At 39.7% G+C, this 22,546-nt stretch overlaps 1 protein-coding gene across 2 annotated transcripts; it reads left to right on the plus strand.

The window, feature by feature from the left end:
* Window positions 1-1,054: 1,054 nt before the first annotated feature.
* On the plus strand, window positions 1,055-21,197 carry ELOC (elongin C). 2 transcript variants are annotated; one of them, XM_012735363.3, is made up of 4 exons: window positions 1,055-1,381; window positions 13,611-13,664; window positions 14,256-14,399; window positions 20,250-21,197. In XM_012735363.3, exons 2-4 carry the CDS (start codon window positions 13,661-13,663, stop codon window positions 20,438-20,440), a joined length of 339 nt encoding a protein of 112 aa, XP_012590817.1. In that variant the 5' UTR covers window positions 1,055-1,381; window positions 13,611-13,660; the 3' UTR covers window positions 20,441-21,197. The 2 variants fall into 2 exon arrangements, with proteins under 2 accessions (XP_012590817.1, XP_075861324.1); XM_076005209.1 differs by lacking the exon at window positions 13,611-13,664 and having other exon boundaries at window positions 1,178-1,381.
* The last annotated feature ends 1,349 nt before the right edge of the window (window positions 21,198-22,546 follow it).

Consider the following 22,546-nt stretch of genomic DNA (forward strand, 5'->3'; position numbering starts at 1 on the left):
TGATGGAAAATGAATAATGGCTGTCATTTATAGAAAGTATGACCTGCCTCCCCCCTACAGTAGGTAATTGGGGGGGGGGGGGCGTTGTTTTTTATCGTCCTGAAATAGAGGAGGAAATGTACAATTGAAAATGGGCCCACAGCCTCCTCCCAACCACACTGTATTTTGAGCTACCATTACAGCTAAAAAACTTTTATTATTTCTACACAGGACAATTTGCTCTATTCTTGCAATTAATTCCAAAAGAAGCAATACCTTTTATCTGCCAAATAATCTAAAAAAAGCATTCCAGGCAAGTCATTTATTAGTTCAACAAACTATGTGTAGCCTTTCCTTTTGTGGACACAAAGTGCTTAGTTGAGCAACTTTTGAGAGTCTTGGCCCTACAAGCTCTTCATGCCACGCTCCCCGAAAGCAGAAGCGTGTTTAGCAGTTTCAGCCTTCCTGGAAAGGTGCCAGTATATCTAACCACAGGAAAGGGGGTCATAGGGTGAGAAAGATGGTCCCAGAACTGAAATAATGGTGGTGGCAGGCGCCTGGACTTCCCGGGAGTGAGCTCAGAATCGAGGGCAGCTAAGCAAACCCAGGAGGGCGGGGGAAGGGCCCCGGGTGGGGGTAAGGGCGTGGTTAATTTTCAGTAAACACTGGACGATACCGGGAAGAGAGGAAATGAGGCCAGCACGTAACGCCAGCCGTTGAGATGCTCTTCGGCATGCACGGCAGGTTATTTCACAAGCGACAGATCCAGCTTCATAAAGAACACGATGTTGTTAGCATAGAAACCACACTCCCACGTTTCAATCTTTCCTCTGCAGTCTCCCCGCTCCAGGCATACCCCCAAACTAGGTAGGGGCAACCTCTAAAACCATGAAAAGCTTAACACTAAGCGCGAGAAACTACAAGCCCCAGGATGCAGTGCTGCCTCGGGCCAAACACCGACAGTATCTGCCGGAGAAACGACAAATCCCAGGATGCAGTGCTGTCTCGGGCCTCCGAGCGCGCCTCCAAGCATTCCGTTTCTACAGAAATGGGATCAGGGCTGGCGGGGCACGCTGGGAATCCAGAAGACCTAGGCTCCGATTGGTTGAGACTCTCCGGAGACTGCGCTCAGGCTGGCCAGCGTTACTGTAGGGGAAGGGAGAAGGCGCTACGCACTTCCTCCAGACGGAAGCGAGCTACCGACTCTACGTCCCCGCCCCACTAGGTTCCCATCTCCCGCGCCTCGCAGAAAGCGGCTGTGACCCACCGGAAGTAATTCCTCCGGCTGCCCCGGAACCCACGGGGGCAGGGAGCTGGGGGTGGGGGGGCGGCCCTGGAGTAGGGGCTGTGGCGGTACGCGGGGACCCGGCTGCAGTGGCTGCGGCGCCTGCGAGGCTGACGAGTGAGTGTCGGGCTAGGGCGGGAATGGAGCTCCGGGTACGCGTGGAGGATGAGGGAGAATGGGACTGGGCGCGATCGCAATCCCACCTCCCACCCCTTCTCATATGGGCGGGGAAGGAACGGAAGCTCTTAACCTTCCTGGGCCGCCCCAGCTCCTGGTTTGGGGGAGGGGAGGCGAGGGCGGCGGGACCTTTCGTGGCGCTGCTGGGTGGGCTTGGAAAGAGGGGGATGCAGGGGCGGCAGCCAGCAAGACGGGGCCTTCTCTGGGCTGAGCCCGGGAAGGGTGGAGTTAGGAGCCTGCCAGCCCTGTGGCTTTTCCTTTTTGCTTTCTTCTTGTGCACTCAGATTCGTTCTTTTCTAGAAGTCAGTCCCTAGTCCCAGGAGAGGGCCCTCCTCCTTCCAGCTGCGGGACCCCGAGAAGTTTACCTTCTGGCAACTTGTTGGGCGATCGGTACCCAACTTGATGGGTTGGGGCTTTCGTGCCTCCCAGTCTTGTCTGAAAGGAAGTGTCTAGTGTCAAATGCAGTGCCCATTACGTTTTTCTTAAGGAATTGAAATCTCTTTAGTAACATAGCTGTGGAGTCATTTAGTGCGATAGAAAGCAACCGAAATTCTTTAGTCTTAAAATCTCCCTACTTCCAAAATCTGCTGTATTTGTTTTTTGATTTGTATTTGTTTTTTGATCCCCAAATAGTTTTTTCCTTTTTTGTTAAGTGGCCTAAAATAATAAACCTCTGGTCTTGATTATATTACAATATAATTCATGTTATTGAAAAATTACAATTCATGGGTGTATTTATTCATTCAGGAGATACAATGGCTATGAAAGAGCTGTGGATATGTATTGCTTATTGCCAGTGATTTGGGGTCCCTATTTAATTTTTAAATGACTTTCCCCTTGTTTCTTAAATATGAGATTTTCTAATAACTACTATTCAAAAAATATATATACATATTAATTCCAAATGGAATAAACCATTTTCATTACTAGATGAATTCTGTAATATAATTAGCCAGTAGTTTACAGCTAGAAGTTACAGTCATTCCTATATATCAAGTTCTAAAGTGATATTTGTCTTAAATGCTTATCTTGGTTTTTTGGCATATTTTTCTGTGCTGGAAAATCTTTGTTATGCTGATGTGTGTTAATATGTTTCGGCTAACCTTGGTGTCCTAAATCCTTTATTGTCCTTTTATAAAATAAGATCAGGACCAGGTATGATGGCTCATGCCTGTAATCTTGGCACTCTGGGAGGCTAAGGCAGGAAGATAGTTTGAGGTCAGGAGTTGGAGACCAGCCTGAGCAAGAGGAGACCCTGTCTGTATGAAAAATAGAAAAAATTAGCCAGGCGTGGTGGCATGTGCCTGTAGACCCAGCTACTCAGGAGGCTGAGGCAGGAGGATCGCTTGAGCCCAGGAGTGTGAGGTTGCTGTGAGCTACATTAGGCTAATATCAGGGCACTCTAGCTGGGCAACAGAATGCTAGGCCAGGGCAGCAGAGTGAGACTCTGTCTCCAAAAAAAAAAAAAACAGCTTAAAAAGATAAGATCAGAAAAAGCCCATCTAGTGATCACCCAAGAAATATTTATTGAGATTCTGCTATGTACTAAGCGTGCCTGTCCTCACGGAACTTGAAGAAAGAAGGGATGTATAAAATTAAGTAAATTTGTTTTGCTTTGAGGTCTAAATCATGAAAAAGATTTCAAGGAAGAACTTTTCAAAGGCAGCAACTACAAACACAAAGACTTTGAGGTGGGAGTAAACTTGACCTATTCAGTCAAGTTTACTCCCTGAGAAATACTGAGAAGGCCAGTATGTCTCAAGCATAGTGAAGGAAGCATGGTGGGAGATGAGATCAGAGTGGTTAGTGAGGGAGTAAATAAAATGGAGCCTTATGTCCTTTTTCTACCTGTAAGGAGAAGCCATTAGTAGATTTTGGCAGGAGAGCAATGTATGATTTATGCTTCAGATGACTGGTTGCTGGGTGGAGAATAGACCAGCTAGGAAGGCTCTGGGGAAACCAGCTTAAGGAGGCTTTTGTAATAGTTTAGTTGAGATATGGTAGCTTGAACGAGAAGTGTAGAGTTAAAAATTAGTGAGAATTGGTCTAATTTGGAATGTAATTTGAAGCTGGAGCCAAATGAATCTTGCTTTCACCCCGGGAACAAAAAAAAATTGACTGTTTTGCCTAAGCATCTGGGTGAATGGTAGTACCATTTACTAAAATTGGGAAGGTGAAGCATCAGTTTCTCTCTCTCTGTCTTTTTTATTTTTTCCCTTAAGATGGAGTCTTTCTCTGTCACCCAGGCTGAAGTGCAGTGGTGTGATCATAGCTCACCATAACCTCAAAATCCTGGGTTCAAGCAATCTTCTACCTCAGGCTCTGGAGTAGCTAGAACTACAGGCACACACCACCACACCCAGCTAAAGTTTCCGGGAGATAAATCGGGAGTTTTGTATGGGACTTACTGAATTTGATAACTGTTAAACAGCTGAGAATATGTGTGGCAGACAAGTTAGATATCCATGACTAGCACTCAGGAGAGAATTTAGACTAGGGAGATAATGTAGGAGTCATTTTATAGATGATATGTAAACCCAAGGGCTGGAGGACATCAAATAGAGAATGTTAATGAGAAGAAGGCACATGACTGGGAGCACTCTGGTCTGAAGAGAAACAAACAGAGATGGAAGCAGAAAAGCCAGGAGGGTATGACATCGGGAGTACTAAGGAAGAAAATGTTTCAAGACCAAGGGAATGGTCAGCTGTATAAAACACTGCCAAGAATAAAATGAGAATTAAAATTTGACTATGTAATCAAGTGCAGTAGTTGAAATTTGAGAAGAGCCTCTTAAATAAACTAGTGGGCCAAAAGTCTGATCAGAGTGGGTTAAGGAGAAGTGAATGGTAGTTGGAGGAGGCAGGGGCATTGTAGCATTTTGGTGTATGGATGGAAATAATGGCAAGAGCAAAGTCCTTAGTTACATGAGGAGCTAGGACTCTGCTTAACCACTTGGGTATGGCGCTCACCGGCCGTGAAACCTTGCCCACAGCCGGCACTCATAGTTTGCACGATAGTTTGTGCTGTGCATTGATGACGAATCCGTTTTGCTCTTGTGTGATGAGGAAAGCTTTAAAGCACTGAAAGCTTGTTTTACTTTACAGGCAGCTTTACTTGTAATGCGAATCAGAATAGGTAACACATACATATATGTTTTCATTGCATTATTTTTAAATGTTCACAATTTTATTTTGATAAAATGAAAAATTAGAAAAGTTAGGCTGGGTGTGGTGGCTCACATCTATAATCCTAGCACTCTGGGAGGCCAAGGCGGGTGGATTGCTCGAGGTCAGGAGTTCGAAACCAGCCTGAGCAAGAGCAAGACCCCCTCTCTACTAAAAATAGAAAGAAATTAATTGGCCAACTAATATAGAAAAAATTAGCCAGGCATGGTGGCGCATGCCTGTAGTCCCAGCTACTCGGGAGGCTGAGGCAGCAGGATCGCTTAAGCCCAGGAGTTTGAGGTTGCTGTGAGCTAGGCTGACACTCACTCTAGCCTGGGCAACAAAGCGAAACTCTGTCTCAAATAAAAAATAAAAAAAGAGAATTAGAAAAGTCATATCACGGCTGTTGGCTAAAATTGACATGCACGTTCATCTGTGGCTATCGACTATAGGCAACGCTAGTATCGAAGTGGTTAAATGGAAGTAATTATTTTATAATGTATAGAATCTGTGATTAGATACACATATATTGGAAATATGTGCTCATACTTTTTAAATGGAAGCAAGGAGTTTGGAGATACTGTCCAAGAGGGAGATTAGGTATTACAGCAATGAGGGAGTCAGACTCAGTAGAAACTCAGCAGTGCTTTGGATCCCCTAAGTTCTGGGTTGTGTGGGGACGACTGCTTAATAAAGATGGGTAGTTGAGTTATAGGCAGTTTAGTAGGGAGAGGATGAATTTCAGATGAATTTAATCATAAAATGGTAGAGCTAGAAGTAACTTTTAGACACAAGTTAGTCCAGTTCTCTCATTTGGGACATAAACAGAAGTCCTATCACTTCATCTATCTGGGTGTCAAGATAGAAATAGAAATGTCTCACCACTACACATTATATCCATGTAGCAAAGCTATATTGTACCCCTTAAATTAATACAAAAAATTTTTTAAGTCATCATGCTCACCACAAAAAAAAATTCTAATAGAGATTAAAAATTCACTTGTGGAGATGAGTTTGGGTCCACATAAGGTAGCAGCCATTGAAATTCATTCAATGGGGCTAGTTCTTAATTTCTTTGTGGTTAGAGACTCCTTGGAAAATCTTAATAAAAGTTATGGACTTTCTTCCTCCTCTTACCCCAGACTGCAGATAAGCACAAAAATGTATAAATTCAATAGTCTGGGATTCTGCTGCTTCTCATCCATGATCCTTTAGGAATAGGGGACTACAGATTAAGCAACTGCTGGAATGGGGTCAGCAAGTTGCAACCACAGGCCAAATCTGGCCCACCATCTGTTTTTGTACAGCCCATAAGCTAAGAATGGTTTTTGCGTCCGGGTGCGGTGGCTCACGCCTGTAATCCTAGCACTCTGGGAGGCCGAGGTGGGCGGATTGCTCGAGGGCAGGAGTTCGAGAGCAGCGTGATCTGTCACTGCTTCTTAGTATCTTTAGAAAAATTAAAAATTAAAAAAGTATATATAAAAAAAGAAATCAGCCTGAGCAAGAGCAAGACCCCGACTCTACTATAAATAGAAAGAAATTAATTGGCCAACTAATATATATAGAAAAAAACATTAGCCGGGCATGGTGGCGCATTCCTGTAGTCCCAGCTACTTGGGAGGCTGAGGCAATAGGATTGCTTGAGCCCAGGAGTTTGAGGTTGCTGTGAGCTAGGCTGATGCCAGCGCACTCACTCTAGCCTGGGCAACAAAGCGAGACTCTGTCTCAAAAAAAAAAAAAGTATGGTTTTTGCAACAGTCGAGCAGAAATTCAGAGAAAGGATATAGTTCAAAATATGTGAAAATTATATTCACATTTCTGTGCCTATAAAGTTTTATTGGAACATAGCCATGATCATCATTTACTTCTTGTTTGTGACTACCCTTACACTCTAGTGGCAGAGTTGTAGTTGTGACAGAGACCCTATGGCCTGCTAAGCATAAAATATTTACTATCTGGTTCATTACAGAAAAAGTTTGCCAATCCTCACACCAAAATTTAAATTCCAGGATGGGGGTGAGGATGGGTTCTTTATTTTTTCCACAGTTTTATCCCCAAAATATAGAGTAGTACCTGGCACGCGGCAGGTCCTCAATGCATATATGCGTGAACCTATGTTCAGAAATAGAATCGTAATAGCTAGTGTTTTTTTTTTTTTTTTTGAGACAGAGTCTCGCTTTCTTGCCTAGGCTAGAGTGAGTGCCGTGGCGTCAGCCTAGCTCACAGCAACCTCAAACTCCTGGGCTCAAGCGATCCTGCTGCCTCAGCCTCCCGAGTAGCTGGGACTACAGGCACGAGCCACCATGCCCGGCTGATTTTTATATTATATATATTAGTTGGCCAATTAATTTCTTTCTATTTTTATGGTAGAGACGGGGTCTCGCTCAGGCTGGTTTTGAACTCCTGACCTTGAGCAATCCGCCCGCCTCGGCCTCCCAGAGTGCTAGGATTACAGGCGTGAGCCACCGCGCCCGGCCAATAGCTAGTGTTTTAATGTGTTTACTGTGTGCCAGGCACAATATACTAAGTGCTTTATTTATAAACTCATTTATTCTTCAAAACAGCCTTGTGAGATAGATAACTATATTATTCCTATTTTACAGTTGAGGAAAGTAGGCACAGAAAAGTTAGGTAACTTCACCTAACGTCACATAGCTAGGAATTGGCGAAGTGGAAGTTCTAAAGCAGATTGCTTTTAAGCACTGCATTTTATGGATGCAGTCTTCAGGCATGATAGAAAACAGCAAAGTTAGGTGTGAGGTAGGAGAGATGAAACAGGATATATGCAAGGAAGGCATATTTACTCCTGTCCCGGTGGTGGTTACTATTACACTGGGCATTTAAGACCTAGTATAATAGTAAACATTGACCTGTGTCTCAACCTATGCTCTTTATCCATCATTCCTGTTTGAGAAGGCCCAACTCTCCTCTCACTCACCTCTTTGCCTACACTTTCTCCTAGACTCAGTCCTCTTGCCAAACTAATCTCCTTGCTGATGTCCCTCTTTAAAAGGCTCTTCTCCCCAGATACCCATGACTCATTCCCTTGCTTTCTTCAGGTCTTTGTCAAATGTCTGTGAGGCTTTTCTTCACCCTCCTGGATGAAGTGGCAACCTCATCTTTCTTTCCTCCTCCCATTCCCTATCTACCTTACCCTGCTTTATTTTTCCCCATAGCACATCTTCTGTTTCACATATTTTGTTTTGATTTTCCATCCCTACCATTCCCCATGAGGTTAGAATCTTTGTTGTGTTAATCTCTGTATCCCCAGTGCCTGGGACAGCACCTGGCATACTAGTCCAAACAAACATTTGGGTGTTTTGTTTTGTTTTTATGGAATTTTTTGTGTTTTTATTTACTTGTTTGTTTTAGAGACAGAGTCTTGCTGTGTTACTAAGGCTGGAGTGCAGTAGCTATTCACACAGTTACAGTGTACTACAGCCTCAAATTCCTGGTCTCAAGCTATTCGCCTGCCTCAGGCTCCTGAGTAGCTAGGACTTCACTTGCCATCATACCCAGACAGATTCATTTTTTTCGTGAGCAGAAGTTTTTTATTTTCCTGGAATTTATCAATTTTTTCTTTTATGATTTATGCTTTTAGTATCTTTTCTGGTAAATTGTTGTCTACACTGATGTCATGAAAATACTCTGTTTTTTTCTAGTAGCTTTATTATTTTGCCTTTTAGGTTTACTTCTGTGATTCTCACATTGATTTTTGCTTTTTGTGTATGATGTCACAGTGAAGTTCTTGTTTTCTGTGTGGATATTCAATTTTTCCAGCTTCATTTGTTGAAGATACCATCTTTTTTTTTTTTTGAGACAGAGTCTCGCTTTGTTGCCCAGGTTAGAGTGAGTGCCATGACATCAGCCTAGCTCACAGCAACGTCAAACTCCTGGGTTCAAGCGATCCTTCTGCCTCAGCCTCCCGAGTAGCTGGGACTACAGGCATGCGCCACCATGCCCGGCTAATTTTTTCTATGTATATTAGTTGGCCAATTAATTTCTTTCTATTTATAGTAGAGACGAGGTCTCGCTCTTGCTCAGGCTGGTTTCAAACTCCTGACCTTGAGCAATCCACCCGCCTCTGCCTCCCAGAGTGCTAGGATTACAGGCGTGAGCCTCTGTTCCCGGCGAGATCATCCTTTCTAGCTGTATGCTTTGAATCACTTTTCTTTTCCAGTATAACAATTCAGGAAACCATGGTTATTATTTTTGCCATTTGTAATTCGATATGAAACTACTGTAACCCACCAAAGTGTAATTAACTGAGAACCATCATTCAATATTTACCTGAAGACCACTTAACATTACTGATTGTTGTGGTCCACATAACTCTATGTAATAGTTCTGATTGATCATTTGTTGCCAGCATAAAGTAGAGTTCTTAAATATCAGAGATACTTCTTATAATCAAAATTTCTTAAGCCCCACAATTCATGGCAAGCAGATCACAGGACTAGTATTTTTGAGGTTGTATTATTAGAAACCAAGGCCCTGCTGATGAGATACTATAATAAAGTTTTTTACTGAGTATTATCAAATGATTCATTATTTTAGAGTAATAGAAGTTTGGCCATTTGGGAGAACAGGCTGTTACTAATTTATAGCCATCAGAAACAGCTTGGGCCGGGCACGATGGCTCACGCCTATAATCCTAGCACTCTGGGAGGTCCAGGCAGGCGGATTGCTCAAGTTTAGGAGTTCGAAACCAGCCTGAGCAAGAGCAAAACCCCGTCTCTACTATAAATAGAAAGAAGTTAATTGGCTAATACATATATATATATATATATATATATATATATATATATATATATATATATACACACACACACATATATATATATATACAAAAAAAATTAGCTGGGCATGGTGGCGTGTGCCTGTAATCCCAGCTACTCTGGAGGCTGAGGCAGAAGGATTGCTTGAGCCCAGGAGTTTGAGGTTGCTGTGAGCTAGGCTGATGCCATGGCACTCACTCTAGCCTGGGCAACAAAGCGAGACTGTCCCCCCCCCCCCAAAAAAAAAACAGCTTGAAAATTGAGGTCAGTGCTTTTACATTAAATGACCTAATAGAATCTCTTAGTAAAATCCAAGAACTTCTTTGACCCACTGCCACTGAGGACAAAACTTTTTCTGAAACTCAGGAGGTTTGTGAACAAGTTGTGTTTTTTTTGTTTGTTTTGTTTTGCTTTTTGAGACAGAGTCTCACTCTGTTGCCCCAGCTAGAGTGCCTAGCGGTGGCGTCAGCCTAGCTCACAGCAACCTCAAACTCCTGGGCTCAGGCAATCCTCCTGCCTCAGCCTCCGGAGTGGCTAGGACTACAGGCATGCGCCACCATGCCCGGCTAATTTTTTCTATATATTTTTAGTTGGCCAATTAATTTCTTTCCCTTTTTAGTAGAGAATGGGGTCTCACTCTTGCTCAGGCTGGTCTGGAACTCCTGACCTTGAGCGATCCTCCCGCCTCAGCCTCTCTCAGAGAGGTAGGATTACAGATGTGAGTCACCACGCCTGGCCTAAAGCAAATGTTTGAACTGAGAGTTTTATGTCCTCAAACTTAGATTTCTGTAGGTAATTTATGGATTAGATACAAATTTAACCATAGTTCAAATATTTTTAACTTCTTAAGAATTAGGAAATATTAACTCCTAATGTAGACTTTTTTCTTTAGTGGTGATGAGTCTTCCTTTTCTTTCCCCTCCCCCTATTAACCCCTGTTGTATAAATTGTGAAATTGATTTACTATATTAAGTCTCTAGAGAAATGTTGCTACCCAGAGGGCTTCTAAGATGTAATTTTGGGTAGTTGCTTAGCTACTGCTGGGTAACAACTACGTGTTTTACTGAGATATTCCAGATAGAAAAATTAACACTTGAAATTCTTGTACTTTAAGCTTTTCTAGCATATTGCTGTTGTCATTGTTGTTTAAAAGAATTATTCCAAAGCAATATGAAGATAAAATAATAATGGCTTTGATGAATTTTTTAATTGCCATAAAATGACATAGTACCATTTTTAAATTTTAGAGAACTGTTTAAGGATTTATTTATATCAGCAGCTCTGAGGAATAGTAGAAAATAAGTTTAACCAGACTTTTTTACTGTGGCTGTAGGGAATAATGGATAGAGTTAGGGTATGGACCGTGAGGTCAAACCTACCTAGGTTTAAATGCCAACGCTATTATCAAAACTGCAAGGGAAGCTAGGCATGGTGGCTGATACCTTTAATCCTAGCACTCTGGGAGGCCAAGGTGGGAGGATTGCTTGAGCTCAGGAGATCTAGGCCAGCCTGAGCAAAAGTGAGACCCTATCTCTACTAAAAATAGAAATTAGCCAAACAACTAAAAATAGAAAAATTTAGCTAGGCATGGTGGCGCGTGCCTGTAGTCCCAGCTACCTGGGAGGCTGAGGCAGGAGGATCGCTTGAGCCCAGGAGTTTGAGGTTGTTGTGAGTTAGGCTGACACCATGGCACTCTAGGCAGGGCAACAGAGTGAGACTCTGTCTCAAAAAAAAAAAAAAAACAAAAAAAAAAAACCCGCAAGGGATTCAGTCTAGGTCTGGTTGCTTGCAGCACAGAATAACAAATTGATAAGACAATGAGGATTGCCAAGGAAGAAAGGACATTTTAATACCAGAGACATCTTGTGGGGAGAAACTACCTCAAGTCAGTCCCTCCCACTATGGAGAGTCAGTTTTTTAAAAGAAGGGAAATTAGCAAGGATACCTGCATTTTGGCAGGTGTCTTGAAATTAACAAGGATCTAGTGCTTGGGGTAGATCTAGAGCAGGATGGTAGATCTTGGCCAGTCTCGGCACCAGGAAGTGTGCCCAGGGGCCTTTAGAATCTCAACTCCTTTGTCTTGGTGAAAATCCACCATTTCTGGGAAGCAACTAAAAAGTCAAGTAGTTAGTTAAGGAAGAGGATTATAATATATATATATGTAGGGGTAATTGAAATTTGTTTACAGAGCTGGTTACAACAATGCCATTTAAGCTTTAGAAGCCTTGAGCAGGCAGCAGCCTCCTTCATTGTGTCCTCATGTCTAAAATGGAAATAATAATTCACTTGTGGAAGAGTTTATTTTCTTTTTTCTTTTTCTTTTTTTTTTTTTAAGAGACAGAGTTTCTGTCACCCAGGCTGGGGTGCAGTGGCATTATCACATACCTCACTATAACCTTGAACTCGTGGGCTCAAGTAATCCTCCTGCCTCAGCCTCCCTAGTAGCTAGGACTAGAGTTGTGCCACTACCATGCCTGGCTAATTTTTTTTTTTAAATTTTTTGTAGAGACAGGGTCTTGCTATGTTGCTCAGCCTGGTCTTGAATTCCTGGCCTTAAGCTGTCCTCTGGCCTTGTCCTCCCAAAGTGCTGAGGATTATAGGTGTGATCCACTGCCTCTGGCCATGGAAGAGTTGTTTTTAAATAAGATAATGGATTATATGTATGACTTAGGCCCACAAATTGTTGGTAATATTTCATTGCCATTGTTGCCCTTATTCTCTGCTTTATCTCACATTAGAAATGGTACTTAAAAGATCTCCCTCCATGCTCGTAAGTGTTCTAGATCGAGATACATTTGATTTCTACTCCTGCTCTGTCACTACCTGGAACAAATCAATCAGCCTCTCTGTACTTGGATGGTGTTATCTAGGATGAGGGATTAGCAAGGTTATCTGCAAGTTCCTTTCCTGCTCTAAAATGTTATGGTTCATTTTCTTGACCCTTCCCTTAAGACTAGAATTAAAATATTGGTCAGGAATTTCTTAGCAGCATGGTTGATGTGCCATTTTCCTGTTAATGACATTAAAAAGGTATTGTTATAAATAAGACTTTCCGAAGAAGTGTTGTAGTACATTGTTAAAATACAAATTACTGAAAACAAGAAATCTAGTTATTTCGTAAAATTTAAGATTTTTCCAAAAAATTGTTAATTTTTTACCACTTCATTGTTAAATTTCAGAACTTTGGTAGCCTATGTGTGGAAGGGATGGTAGAATGGAATCATATATGCTCCCCTTCAGTTTGAGGTCCTGCTGATATCAAGGCACACAAAGCCCTTTGTCCTAAGTCCTCTTGTTTATCTACAGGCCCACTATGAGTTACCTGGTTAATATAAACCAATAGGGCCTGCCCCGAATAACAAAGACATTTTTATCACTGGGTAAATTCCAATGAATTAGAGGCCTCCTCCCAAAACCAGTCTCAAAGGCCAACCGAATTCTTTATTATACAATAGGATCCATAGTTTTCTTTGGATTCTCAACAGAGACTTTTATCCAGAAAAAGAATAAGGGATCATTGCCTTAGAACATCTCAGTATGGCAGTTTTTTCTTGATAGTGATGATCTATGTGTGCATTTTTTTTTTTTTGGAGACAGACTCTTGCTTTGTTGCCCAGGCTAGAGTGTGAGTGCCACGGCATCAGCCTAGCTCACAGCAACCTCAAACTCTTGGGCTCAAGCAATCTTCCTGCCTCAGCCTCCCAAGTAGCTGGGACTACAGGCATGAGCCACCATGCCCAGCTAATTTTTTCTCTATATATTAGTTGGCCAATTACTTTCTTTCTATTTATAGTAGAGACGGCGTCTCACTCTTGCTCAGGCTGGTTTCAAACTCCTGAGCTCGAGCAATCCGCCCGCCTCAGCCTCCCAGAGTGCTGGGATTACAGGCGTGAGCCACCGTGCCCAGCCTATGTGTGCATTTTAATGAACTAAACTTTTTTACATGTCTTTAATTCTTAACATGTCACACACTTCACAACCTCGTCCTCTATTTTAAGTAATCTTCTTCCAATTCAGAAGCGCCAACTGATCAAGCTTACAAAGCATTTTGGTATTCTTCAATTGATTCATCGAAGTGTTTTCTCTGATGGAATGGTGAACTCTTGTGTAGTAAGGAGGGAGAAGGAGTCCTTAAACTTTTAACACCAAAGACATATTAAATCAAAATGAGTGAAAACATGTTCTCTTACAACATTGATCTTAATATGGTATTGTTGTATTTTCAGGAAGCTACTAAAGTTCCTGGGGAAGAAAAGTAGAATTTCCTAAGAACATAATGGGTAAGTTCTATAAAGATAATTTTGTGTTTCAGCTAGTATAAGCTGGTTTTTCTTCTCAAGCAAAGATAGACCTTCAAAATCAGTAAATCCAGGCCACATGTGTTGGCTCACACCTGTAATCTTAGCACTTGAGAGGCTAAGACAGGAGGATCCCTTGAGGTCAGGAGTTTGAGACCAGCCTCAGCAAGAGCAAGATGCCATCTCTACTAAAAATAGAAAGAAATTAGTCAGGCAACTAAAAATATACAGAAAAAAATTAGCTGGGCATGGTGGCGCATGCCTGTAGTCCCAGCTACTCAGGAGGCTGAGGCAGAAGGATTGCCTGAGCCCAGGAGTTTGAGGTTGCTGTGAGCTAGGCTGACGCCACAGCACTCTAGCCCAGGAAACAGAGTGAGACTCTGACTCAAAAAAAAAAAAAAATTCTTTCTATTTTTTTAGTAGAGACAGGGTCTCTGCTCTTGCTCAAAGTTTTGGTGGTTATTACCTTCCAGAAATGTTTCTGGGCAGAGTTCAAATACTAACCTTGATGATAAACCTGTTTATTTTTAATACATTATATGATTAAAAAATCATTTTACTACTTTATTTTAGATGGAGAAGAGAAAACCTACGGTGGCTGTGAAGGCCCTGATGCCATGTATGTCAAATTGATATCTTCTGATGGTCATGAATTTATTGTAAAAAGAGAACATGCGTTAACATCGGGAACAATAAAAGCCATGTTGAGTGGTCCAGGTAAGTACAGTTCTTTCTTTTTCTTCATATTTTTTACTTCTGATATTGATAAATGTGTTTTTAGTTGAACTAAATGACTCAGCATTTCAAGAGAGGCAATAATTCTTATAACATAATTGCATGTTTATGTTGCATTAAAAAAAATTAGTTTCTGCCAATTTCTGTTTTCTGTTGCCCTACAAGTTTCAATAAGACTGAACTGATTATTTTATAATAGGAAGGTTTGTTTCCCTATGTTAGTTTCCATGGTCAACTTCTTAGCTACAGACTCTAATTAATTGGTGATTTGTGTTCCTAGTTAGATACAAAGTTTATCTGTCAACGTTAATACCTCCCAAATTTCTATTCTTAACAATTTTTTCTTGAAATAAAATAAATTCAGTAAACTTATGTGAATAAATACTGTTTTAAAGTGTATAATTCAGTGACCTTTACTACTTTTACAACATTTTGCAACTGTCACCTCTGTTTAGTTCCAAAACATTTTTATTACTCCAAAAGTAAACCCCATACCCATTAAACTGTCACTGCCTATTCCCATTCTCTACTCCCAGTGTTTGACAACTACCAGTGTGCTTTGTGGTTTGCCTATTCTGAGCATTTCATATAAATGGAGTCAAGGGCTGGGTGCAGTGGCTTGCACCTATAATACCAGCACTTTGGGAGCCCAAGGCAAGAGGGTTGATTGAGCCCACGAGTTCAAGACCAGTCTGGGTAACATAGCAAGACCCTGTCACTACAAAAATAAAAAATAGCCATTTGTGGTGCTTACCTGCAGTCCTAGCTACTCTGGAGGCTGACACAGGAGCTTGAGCCCAGGAATTCAAGGTTGCAATAAACTATGATCACACCACTGCACTCCAGCCTGGGTAATGGAGTGAGACCCTGTCTCTACAAAACTAAATAAATAAATGGAATCGTGTAATATGTTGCCTTTTGTGTCTGGCTTTTGTTACCAGGCACAATGTGTTCAAGGTTTATCTATACAGTAGCACGTATAATACTTAATTCCTTTTTATGGCTGAATAATATTCCATTGTGTGATTATACTACTTTTTTTGAGACAGTCTTGCTCTGTCATCCAGGCTAGAGTGCCATGGTATCAGCCTAGCTCACAGTCACATCAAACTCCTGGGCTCAAGCAATCCTCCTGTCTCAGCCTCCTGAGTATCTGGGACTACTGGCATGTGCCACCACACCCGGCTAGTTTTTTCTACCTTTTAGTAGAGATGGGGTCTTGCTCTTGCTCAGGCTGGTCTCAAACTCCTGACCTTAAGCGAGTACATATGAATTGTATATATTCATAGGGTACATGTGATGGTTTGATACAGGCATACAATGTCTTATTAATCAAATCAGGGTAATGGGAGTATCCATCACCTTGTGCATTTGAATATACCACATTTTGTCGATTTCTTCATCAACTGATGAATATTTGTGTTGTTTCTACCTTTTGGCTACCATGAATAGTGCTGCTTGAAACATTTGTATACAAATACTTATTTGAATACCTGCTTTTCAGTTCTTTTGGGTTACCTCCCTGGGCATTAAATTGCTTGATCATGTGATAACTCTGTTAAACTTTTGGAGGAACCAACAAACTTTCCATAGCAGCTGAATTATTTTACATTCCTACCAACAGTGTCCTAGGGTTCCTGCTTTTACACATCCTGGCCAATATTTATTGTTGTCTGTCTTTTTGAATATAGCCATCCTAGTCGGTGTGAAGTGGTACCTGGCATTTTTGATTTGCATTTATTTAATGACTAATTGAACATCATTTCATGTGTTTGGCCATTTGTTTATCTTCTTTGGAGAACCTTCTGTTCAAGTCTTTAGCTATTTTTGAATTGGGTGGTTTGTCTTTTTGTTGTTGAGTTATAAGAGTTTATTATTAATTCTCAATACTATACTCGTATCAGATACATGATTTACAAATGTTTTTCTCCTGATCCATAGGTTGTCTTTTCCTTGATGGTGTTATTTGAAGCACAAAAATCTTTAATTTTGATGAAATGTGATTTGTTTTTTTTTCTTTTGTTTTTATGTCATATATAAGAATCCATTGCCAAATCAAGCCTCATGGAGATTTCATAAAGTTAGAGTCTCTTTTTTTTTTTTTTTTTCTATTAATAGAAGTTTTATGGGTTTAGCTCTTACATTTAGGCCTTTGGTTTTAAGTTAATTTTGTATATACTCTGAGGTAAGGGACCACCTTTCTTCTTTTACACGTGGATATCCCACTATCATTAGTTGAAGAGACCATTCTTTCTCCCATAAATGGTCTTGGCACCCTTGTTGAAAGTCATTTGACCATAAATGTGTGTATTTATTTCTGGGATCTCAATTCTATTCTTTTGATCTATATGTCTATTCTTAATGCCAGTACCACACTGTTTTGATGACTAGTGTAGTAAGTTTTGAAATTGGGAAGTTTGAAGCCTCCAACTTTGCTTTTCTGTTTCAAGATTGTTTGGCTATTTGGGGTCCTTTGGAATTCCTCTTTTATGTTTTTTTACTGTAGAGAGTTTAAAACATACACAGAAATAGAGTGTGGAATACACCTCCATGTACCCACCAACCAGCTTTCAGTAGTAAACATTTTGCCTATTTTACCCTATTTCAGTATCTCTGAATTTCAAGCACATTCCTGACTGTTTCATTTCACAGAATGTTGCTTTGCTGCCTGGCCTAGAGTGCAGTGGCATCATCATAGCTCACTACAACTTCAAACTCCTGGGCTCAAGCAATCCTCCTGCCTCATCCTTCTGAGTAGTTGGGATAACAGACACGCGCCACCACACCCAGCTAGATGTCTGCATTTCATATCAAATTAATATTTTATCCTATAAACTCATAGTTACAATTCTAGAGACTTGATTGGACTCTGTATTATTTTTCTAGGCAAGTTCTACTATTGTATTCCTATTGTATCACATCTTTTAGTGGTGTCAAGATTGATCAGAGTTCCAGGATTGTAAGGCTGATTTCATCCATAAAAAGTTCCCCATGCTGACTTATTATTTATTGTGATTATTGCTGAGATTTACTTTATTCGGGATTACAAAACAGTGATTTTCTAATTCTGTAATTTCTTCTGCATTTATTAGCTAGAATTCTCATACAAGGAACTATTAGGTTACCTTGAAATACAGTCTGTGGGCCCTGTGTGGTGGCTCATGCCTGTAATCCTAGCACTCTGGGAGGCCGAGGTGGGAGGATCTCTCTTAAGTTCGGGAGTGCACGACCAGCCTGAGCCAAGAGCAAGACCCTGTTTCTACTAAAAATAGAAAAATTAGCTGGGCATGGTGTGTACCTGTGTGTCCTAGCTATACAGTCTTAATAGGGAAAACAAGATAGTCTACAGCCATACCACCCTGAACATGGACGATCTCACGTGATCTCAGAGGCTAAGCAGGGTCGGGCCTGGTTGATAACTTGGATGGAAGGAAAAACCAGATAAATGCTTAGTTTTTGCCTTTATATAATAATTTTTCAGAGTAATGAATTGATTCACAAGCATCTTCCAATAGTAAAGAGTGTTTGTTTTTATTTTTGAGAGTTTACGTATCATTATGAACTCATGACTTTTTTATATTTGATGCTTTTGAGTCTGTTGCAATCATTCTTACTGATACTCAAGTTGCTCCATTTGTTCCGTTTTTATTCCAGAAGGACCCACATTGGATTGGCTCCTATGTCTTTTTGACATGGCTCTATTGGTCTCGAATAGCTATATTACTTTTTGTAATAAGATTTCTCAGCTTTCCATACAGTATTCCCCAATCCTAAAAACAGCTGTTTTTCCAAAGCGGCCTGTTTTCTTTTAGTACAAAATGTCATTTAGGGGTCTCAGTCTGAGTCCTAGAGATAACACATTGCTCTCGCGTTGGATTGCTTTTGGGCTTTTCTGCTGGACAGTACTAGGAAGTATTTTAGGTGGAGAATAATCACAGATGCCAACAATTTTAATTAAAAGTTAAGATTAAAGGACTTTTGGTTTTTTGTAAATTTGATCTCCTTTAATTTAAATAAAGAATTATCTTTGAAGAATTATCTTTGAAGAATCATAAAAACATTCAGCCCAAAGCTAATGTTTGCATAGAAAAGAATGAAGTACTGATACATGCTACAGTGTGGATGCACCTCCAAAGCTTGCTAAGTGAAAAAACATGTGACAGAAGGTCACATGTTTATGATTCCATTTATTGAAATATCCAGAATAAAGACAGAAAGCAGATTGGTGTTTGCCAGAGACTGGAGGATGGAGTAAGTGGAAATAACTGCTTAATAGCTACAGGGTTTTATTTGGAGTGATGAAAATGTTTTGGAACTAGATAGAGGGGTAGTTGCACAACATTGTGAGAGTACAAATGCCACTGCACTGTATACTTTAAAATGGTTAATTTTATGTGACTCTTACCTCAAAAAAACACTAATTTTTATGTAGTATCAAAGGCTTAAGCGCCTGTTGGTAATATTTCTTACATATATTCAAGAAAGGGAGTTTTATTATTAGCAAACCAAAATGTACCCCATTGTTGTGAATTACTGCTGAGTCCTGCTCTCCTCCTTTCTCCCTAGGCCACCACAGGGAGTTATTAGAAAACTTTAAAAATACTGCATTCTCAGAGAGTATTTTTTAGGTATAAAATGCCTTTTGTATTTAGTGCACAGTGCTGTGCCAGACTGCTAAGAAAACCTTTTGTCCCATCTGGGCATGGCTGCATGCACCTCTACTCCCAGCTGCTCAGGAGGCTGAGATGGAAGGATCACTTAAGCCCAGGAGTTAAAGGCTGCAGTGAGCTATGATCGTGCCATTATATTTCAGCCTGGGTAACAGAGTGATGATAATTGTCTCTTAAAAAAAAGAAAAAGAAAAGAAAGAAAAAATAGTTTGTCACTACAAATAAATGCTAAATGATTTAACATTTATGTGGCTACAGAAATTTTGAGGAATCACTGAAAAACTTTATGAAGTGTTATTAAAGTGAAATGACTTATGAAGAGATCCCATTAACACTATCATATTTTTAAAAACTTAAGGAGGATACAATGAATTTCCTTTCCTGAAAGATTTCTCTTAAATAGTATTTTTCTTATTTTATGCTTTATATATTCAGCACACTGCCAGAAAAGCCAAATCATAAAATTTGTTATTTGTGCTAACTTTATTTTTACATGGCAATTCAATACAGCACATGGCTCCATAAAGACTTGATTCCCTGCACTGAACCTTCTAATAGAATGATTTAGCTTTTTTTATCCCTGCTCACCCTTCAGTAATCATGCCACCAAGGATTCTTAGGAAAAGCTATTTAAGTGTCCCAACCCATAGGGATAGAATTAGAATTTTAAAATTCAGTCTTGATGAATCTCAAATGCTATCTAATAATTTTTATGTTGTTGATACTCAAAAATCAGAATTAGAGAATTCATTTGATGCTAATTGGGATTATTCTTTTAACATTTATTGGTTTGCTGGGACAGCCAAACCACAGAACTTTATTTTTTCACAATTCTAGAGGGTAGAAGTTGAAGATTAAGGTTTTGGCAAAGTTGCTTTCTTCTGAGGCCTCTGTCTTGGCATGTAGATGGCCATCTTCTCCCTGTGTCTTCACATGGTCTTCCCTCCATCCCTGTCTGTGTCCTAATCTGTTCTACTTACAAGGACAACCAGTCAAATTTGATTGGCACCCTCATGACCTCATTTTAACTTAATTATACTTCTTTAAAGATCCTATCTCCAAACACAGTCACATTCTAAGAACCTAGGGGTTAAGACTGCAATATACGTATTTTGGGGGGACACGATTCAACCCATAACATCATAATTCTTTTGTTTTACAGGTCAGTTTGCTGAGAATGAAACCAATGAGGTCAATTTTAGAGAGATCCCTTCACATGTGCTATCAAAAGTATGCATGTATTTTACCTACAAGGTTCGCTACACTAACAGCTCCACGGAGATTCCTGAATTCCCAATTGCACCTGAAATTGCACTGGAACTGCTCATGGCTGCGAACTTCCTAGATTGTTAAATAAAATAAATTATAATAATAAACTGTTAATTTTTTCAGTATTTAATACCTGTAGTTCAGTTAGTAATTTTTTCCTATATAGCATGTTGCCTGTATGCAATTGAACTATAAAGTTCATTGTAAAGCAGATTATCTTCTGTTTTTTGCATAGCAATCAGGGTTGAAATTTGTTTGCTACATCAACAAATTAAGGACATTTTCACAAACAGAAATAAACAAATATGCCAATTCGTAGGTGGTTTTTCCTTATCCTTTGGATGTGACTTTTAAAAGTAGAGCAATGATGGTACAGTAAATGCTGAAATTTAGACATAAATGAACACATACTACAGGTAAATAATGGGGCTAAGTATTTTTATGTTTTTAGTGTTTTTTAAAAAACCTATTCTGATCATATGGCCGCTCTTAGCATTACTAGAATTATGCAAATAATTGCATTATAAACATATTTATAACTTAGCCAAAACATTGATTTTTATAACTCTTCAAGAATAAGAGTTGAAATTTCTTATGTCTTTTGATAAACTGCAGTATTGTTTAAGTGTATCTTGTCATTTTGTTTATTGCTACAATTTAAGAACTTTATTTAAAAGCAATTTTGGAAGGTTACTAGGTACAGCTTATGAAGCAGTAACTGAACCGTAGCCGAATGGTCAACAAGTAAACTACATGACTTAGACTGCTTGTGCATTGTGCATTTTGGACAATTCAAAGTACTGTATTTTCATTGACTATAAAGCTTCCTTTGCAATTTTCATTCTTTATAGTCCCTTGTTGTGATTACACTTCTAATTGTTTAAATGTGTTTTAAAAGACTCACTATGAACTTTATCTAGATCTTAAATGCTAGGTTTTTCTGAAATGTTCCAGTCTTCCTCCATCCAAGTGGGATGTTATAAAATGTAGAGAGAAACAGTGAAAATCTTATAATGTACTTACAGTACATGAATTATCTTCTATTAATTAAAGTATGTCCAAATAAATATACCCATAATTAGAGGATCTTCTACTGAAATCATACAAGGAAATTATTCAGCTTTTATATTAAACAGGCAAAAAAAGTTTGAAAAACTATGACAGAGCGTCTCTGCATAGGCATGGGAAAAGCAGCACTGGAGATGGGGTATTGTCTGTATCTTAGTAGTAGAACAAAGTTGTCATTTTATGTTCTATAAATTTAAGACTTCAGTTTATTTCTTCTTTAAGACTGGCTTAATATGGACTAGCTCTTCTGAAAACTACAAAAACCATAAATAAAAGTAATTTTTCCTCATAGAATACCTAAACATTGTACTTTTCAGCTTATTGAATGCAGTTAAATATAAATTGCATACTCTTAGTAACTTCTTCAGATATGCTGGTACATATTTTAGTATAGAAGATTATCAAGTATGAGAATTCTGCCACTTGGTGACAAATAATGCCAATTATAAACCTAAATGGTGATTTCAAAGTCAAGGTGATATCTAGAAATAAAGTTTAACTTTGACCAGGTTTTTTATTGTTTATAACTATTCTTTCTGTGGCATTGACCAGCTTTTATAGGTTACTTTGTGTTAGATCCACAAGTAACCTTAAATTTAAGACATTAAAATAAAACTTAGAGGCTGGGTGCGGTGGGTCATGCCTGTAATCCTAGCACTCTGGGAGGCCGAGGCGGGCCGATCGCTCAAGGTCAGGAATTCGAAACCAGCCTGAGCAAGAGCGAGAGCCCGTCTCTACTAAAAATAGAAATAAATTAATTGGCCAACTAAAAATATATAGAAAAAATTAGCCGGGCATGGTGGCGCATGCCTGTAGTCCCAGTTATTAGGGAGGCTGAGGCAGGAGGATTGCTTGAGCCCAGGAGTTTGAGGTTGCTGTGAGCTAGTCTGACACCATGACACTCTATGCCGGGCAACAGTGAGACTCTGTCTCAAAAAAATAAAATAAAATAAAATAAAACTGAAACAAAGGTTAGGTAAACCTGTATATCTTGAAGCAAATGATACTTGCATGTTAATAAAGGCTGTATTGATTGAAAGGTATGATGAACACTTGGTGTTTGATCTTTTTAGCCTTAATTTTCTTTTTTTGAGGATTCATTAAACCGTTTGCTTCAGGACA

Source organism: Microcebus murinus, chromosome 7, assembly GCF_040939455.1.
Source record: "Microcebus murinus isolate Inina chromosome 7, M.murinus_Inina_mat1.0, whole genome shotgun sequence".
In the NCBI taxonomy this organism is placed as follows: Eukaryota; Metazoa; Chordata; class Mammalia; order Primates; family Cheirogaleidae; genus Microcebus; species Microcebus murinus.

Excerpts from the sequence above, each read along its gene's own strand:
- ELOC (XM_012735363.3), top strand. Across the intron at positions 14,400-20,249 it reads AGCCATGTTGAGTGGTCCAG|GTCAGTTTGCTGAGAATGAA; the intron begins GTAAGTACAGTT and ends TTTGTTTTACAG.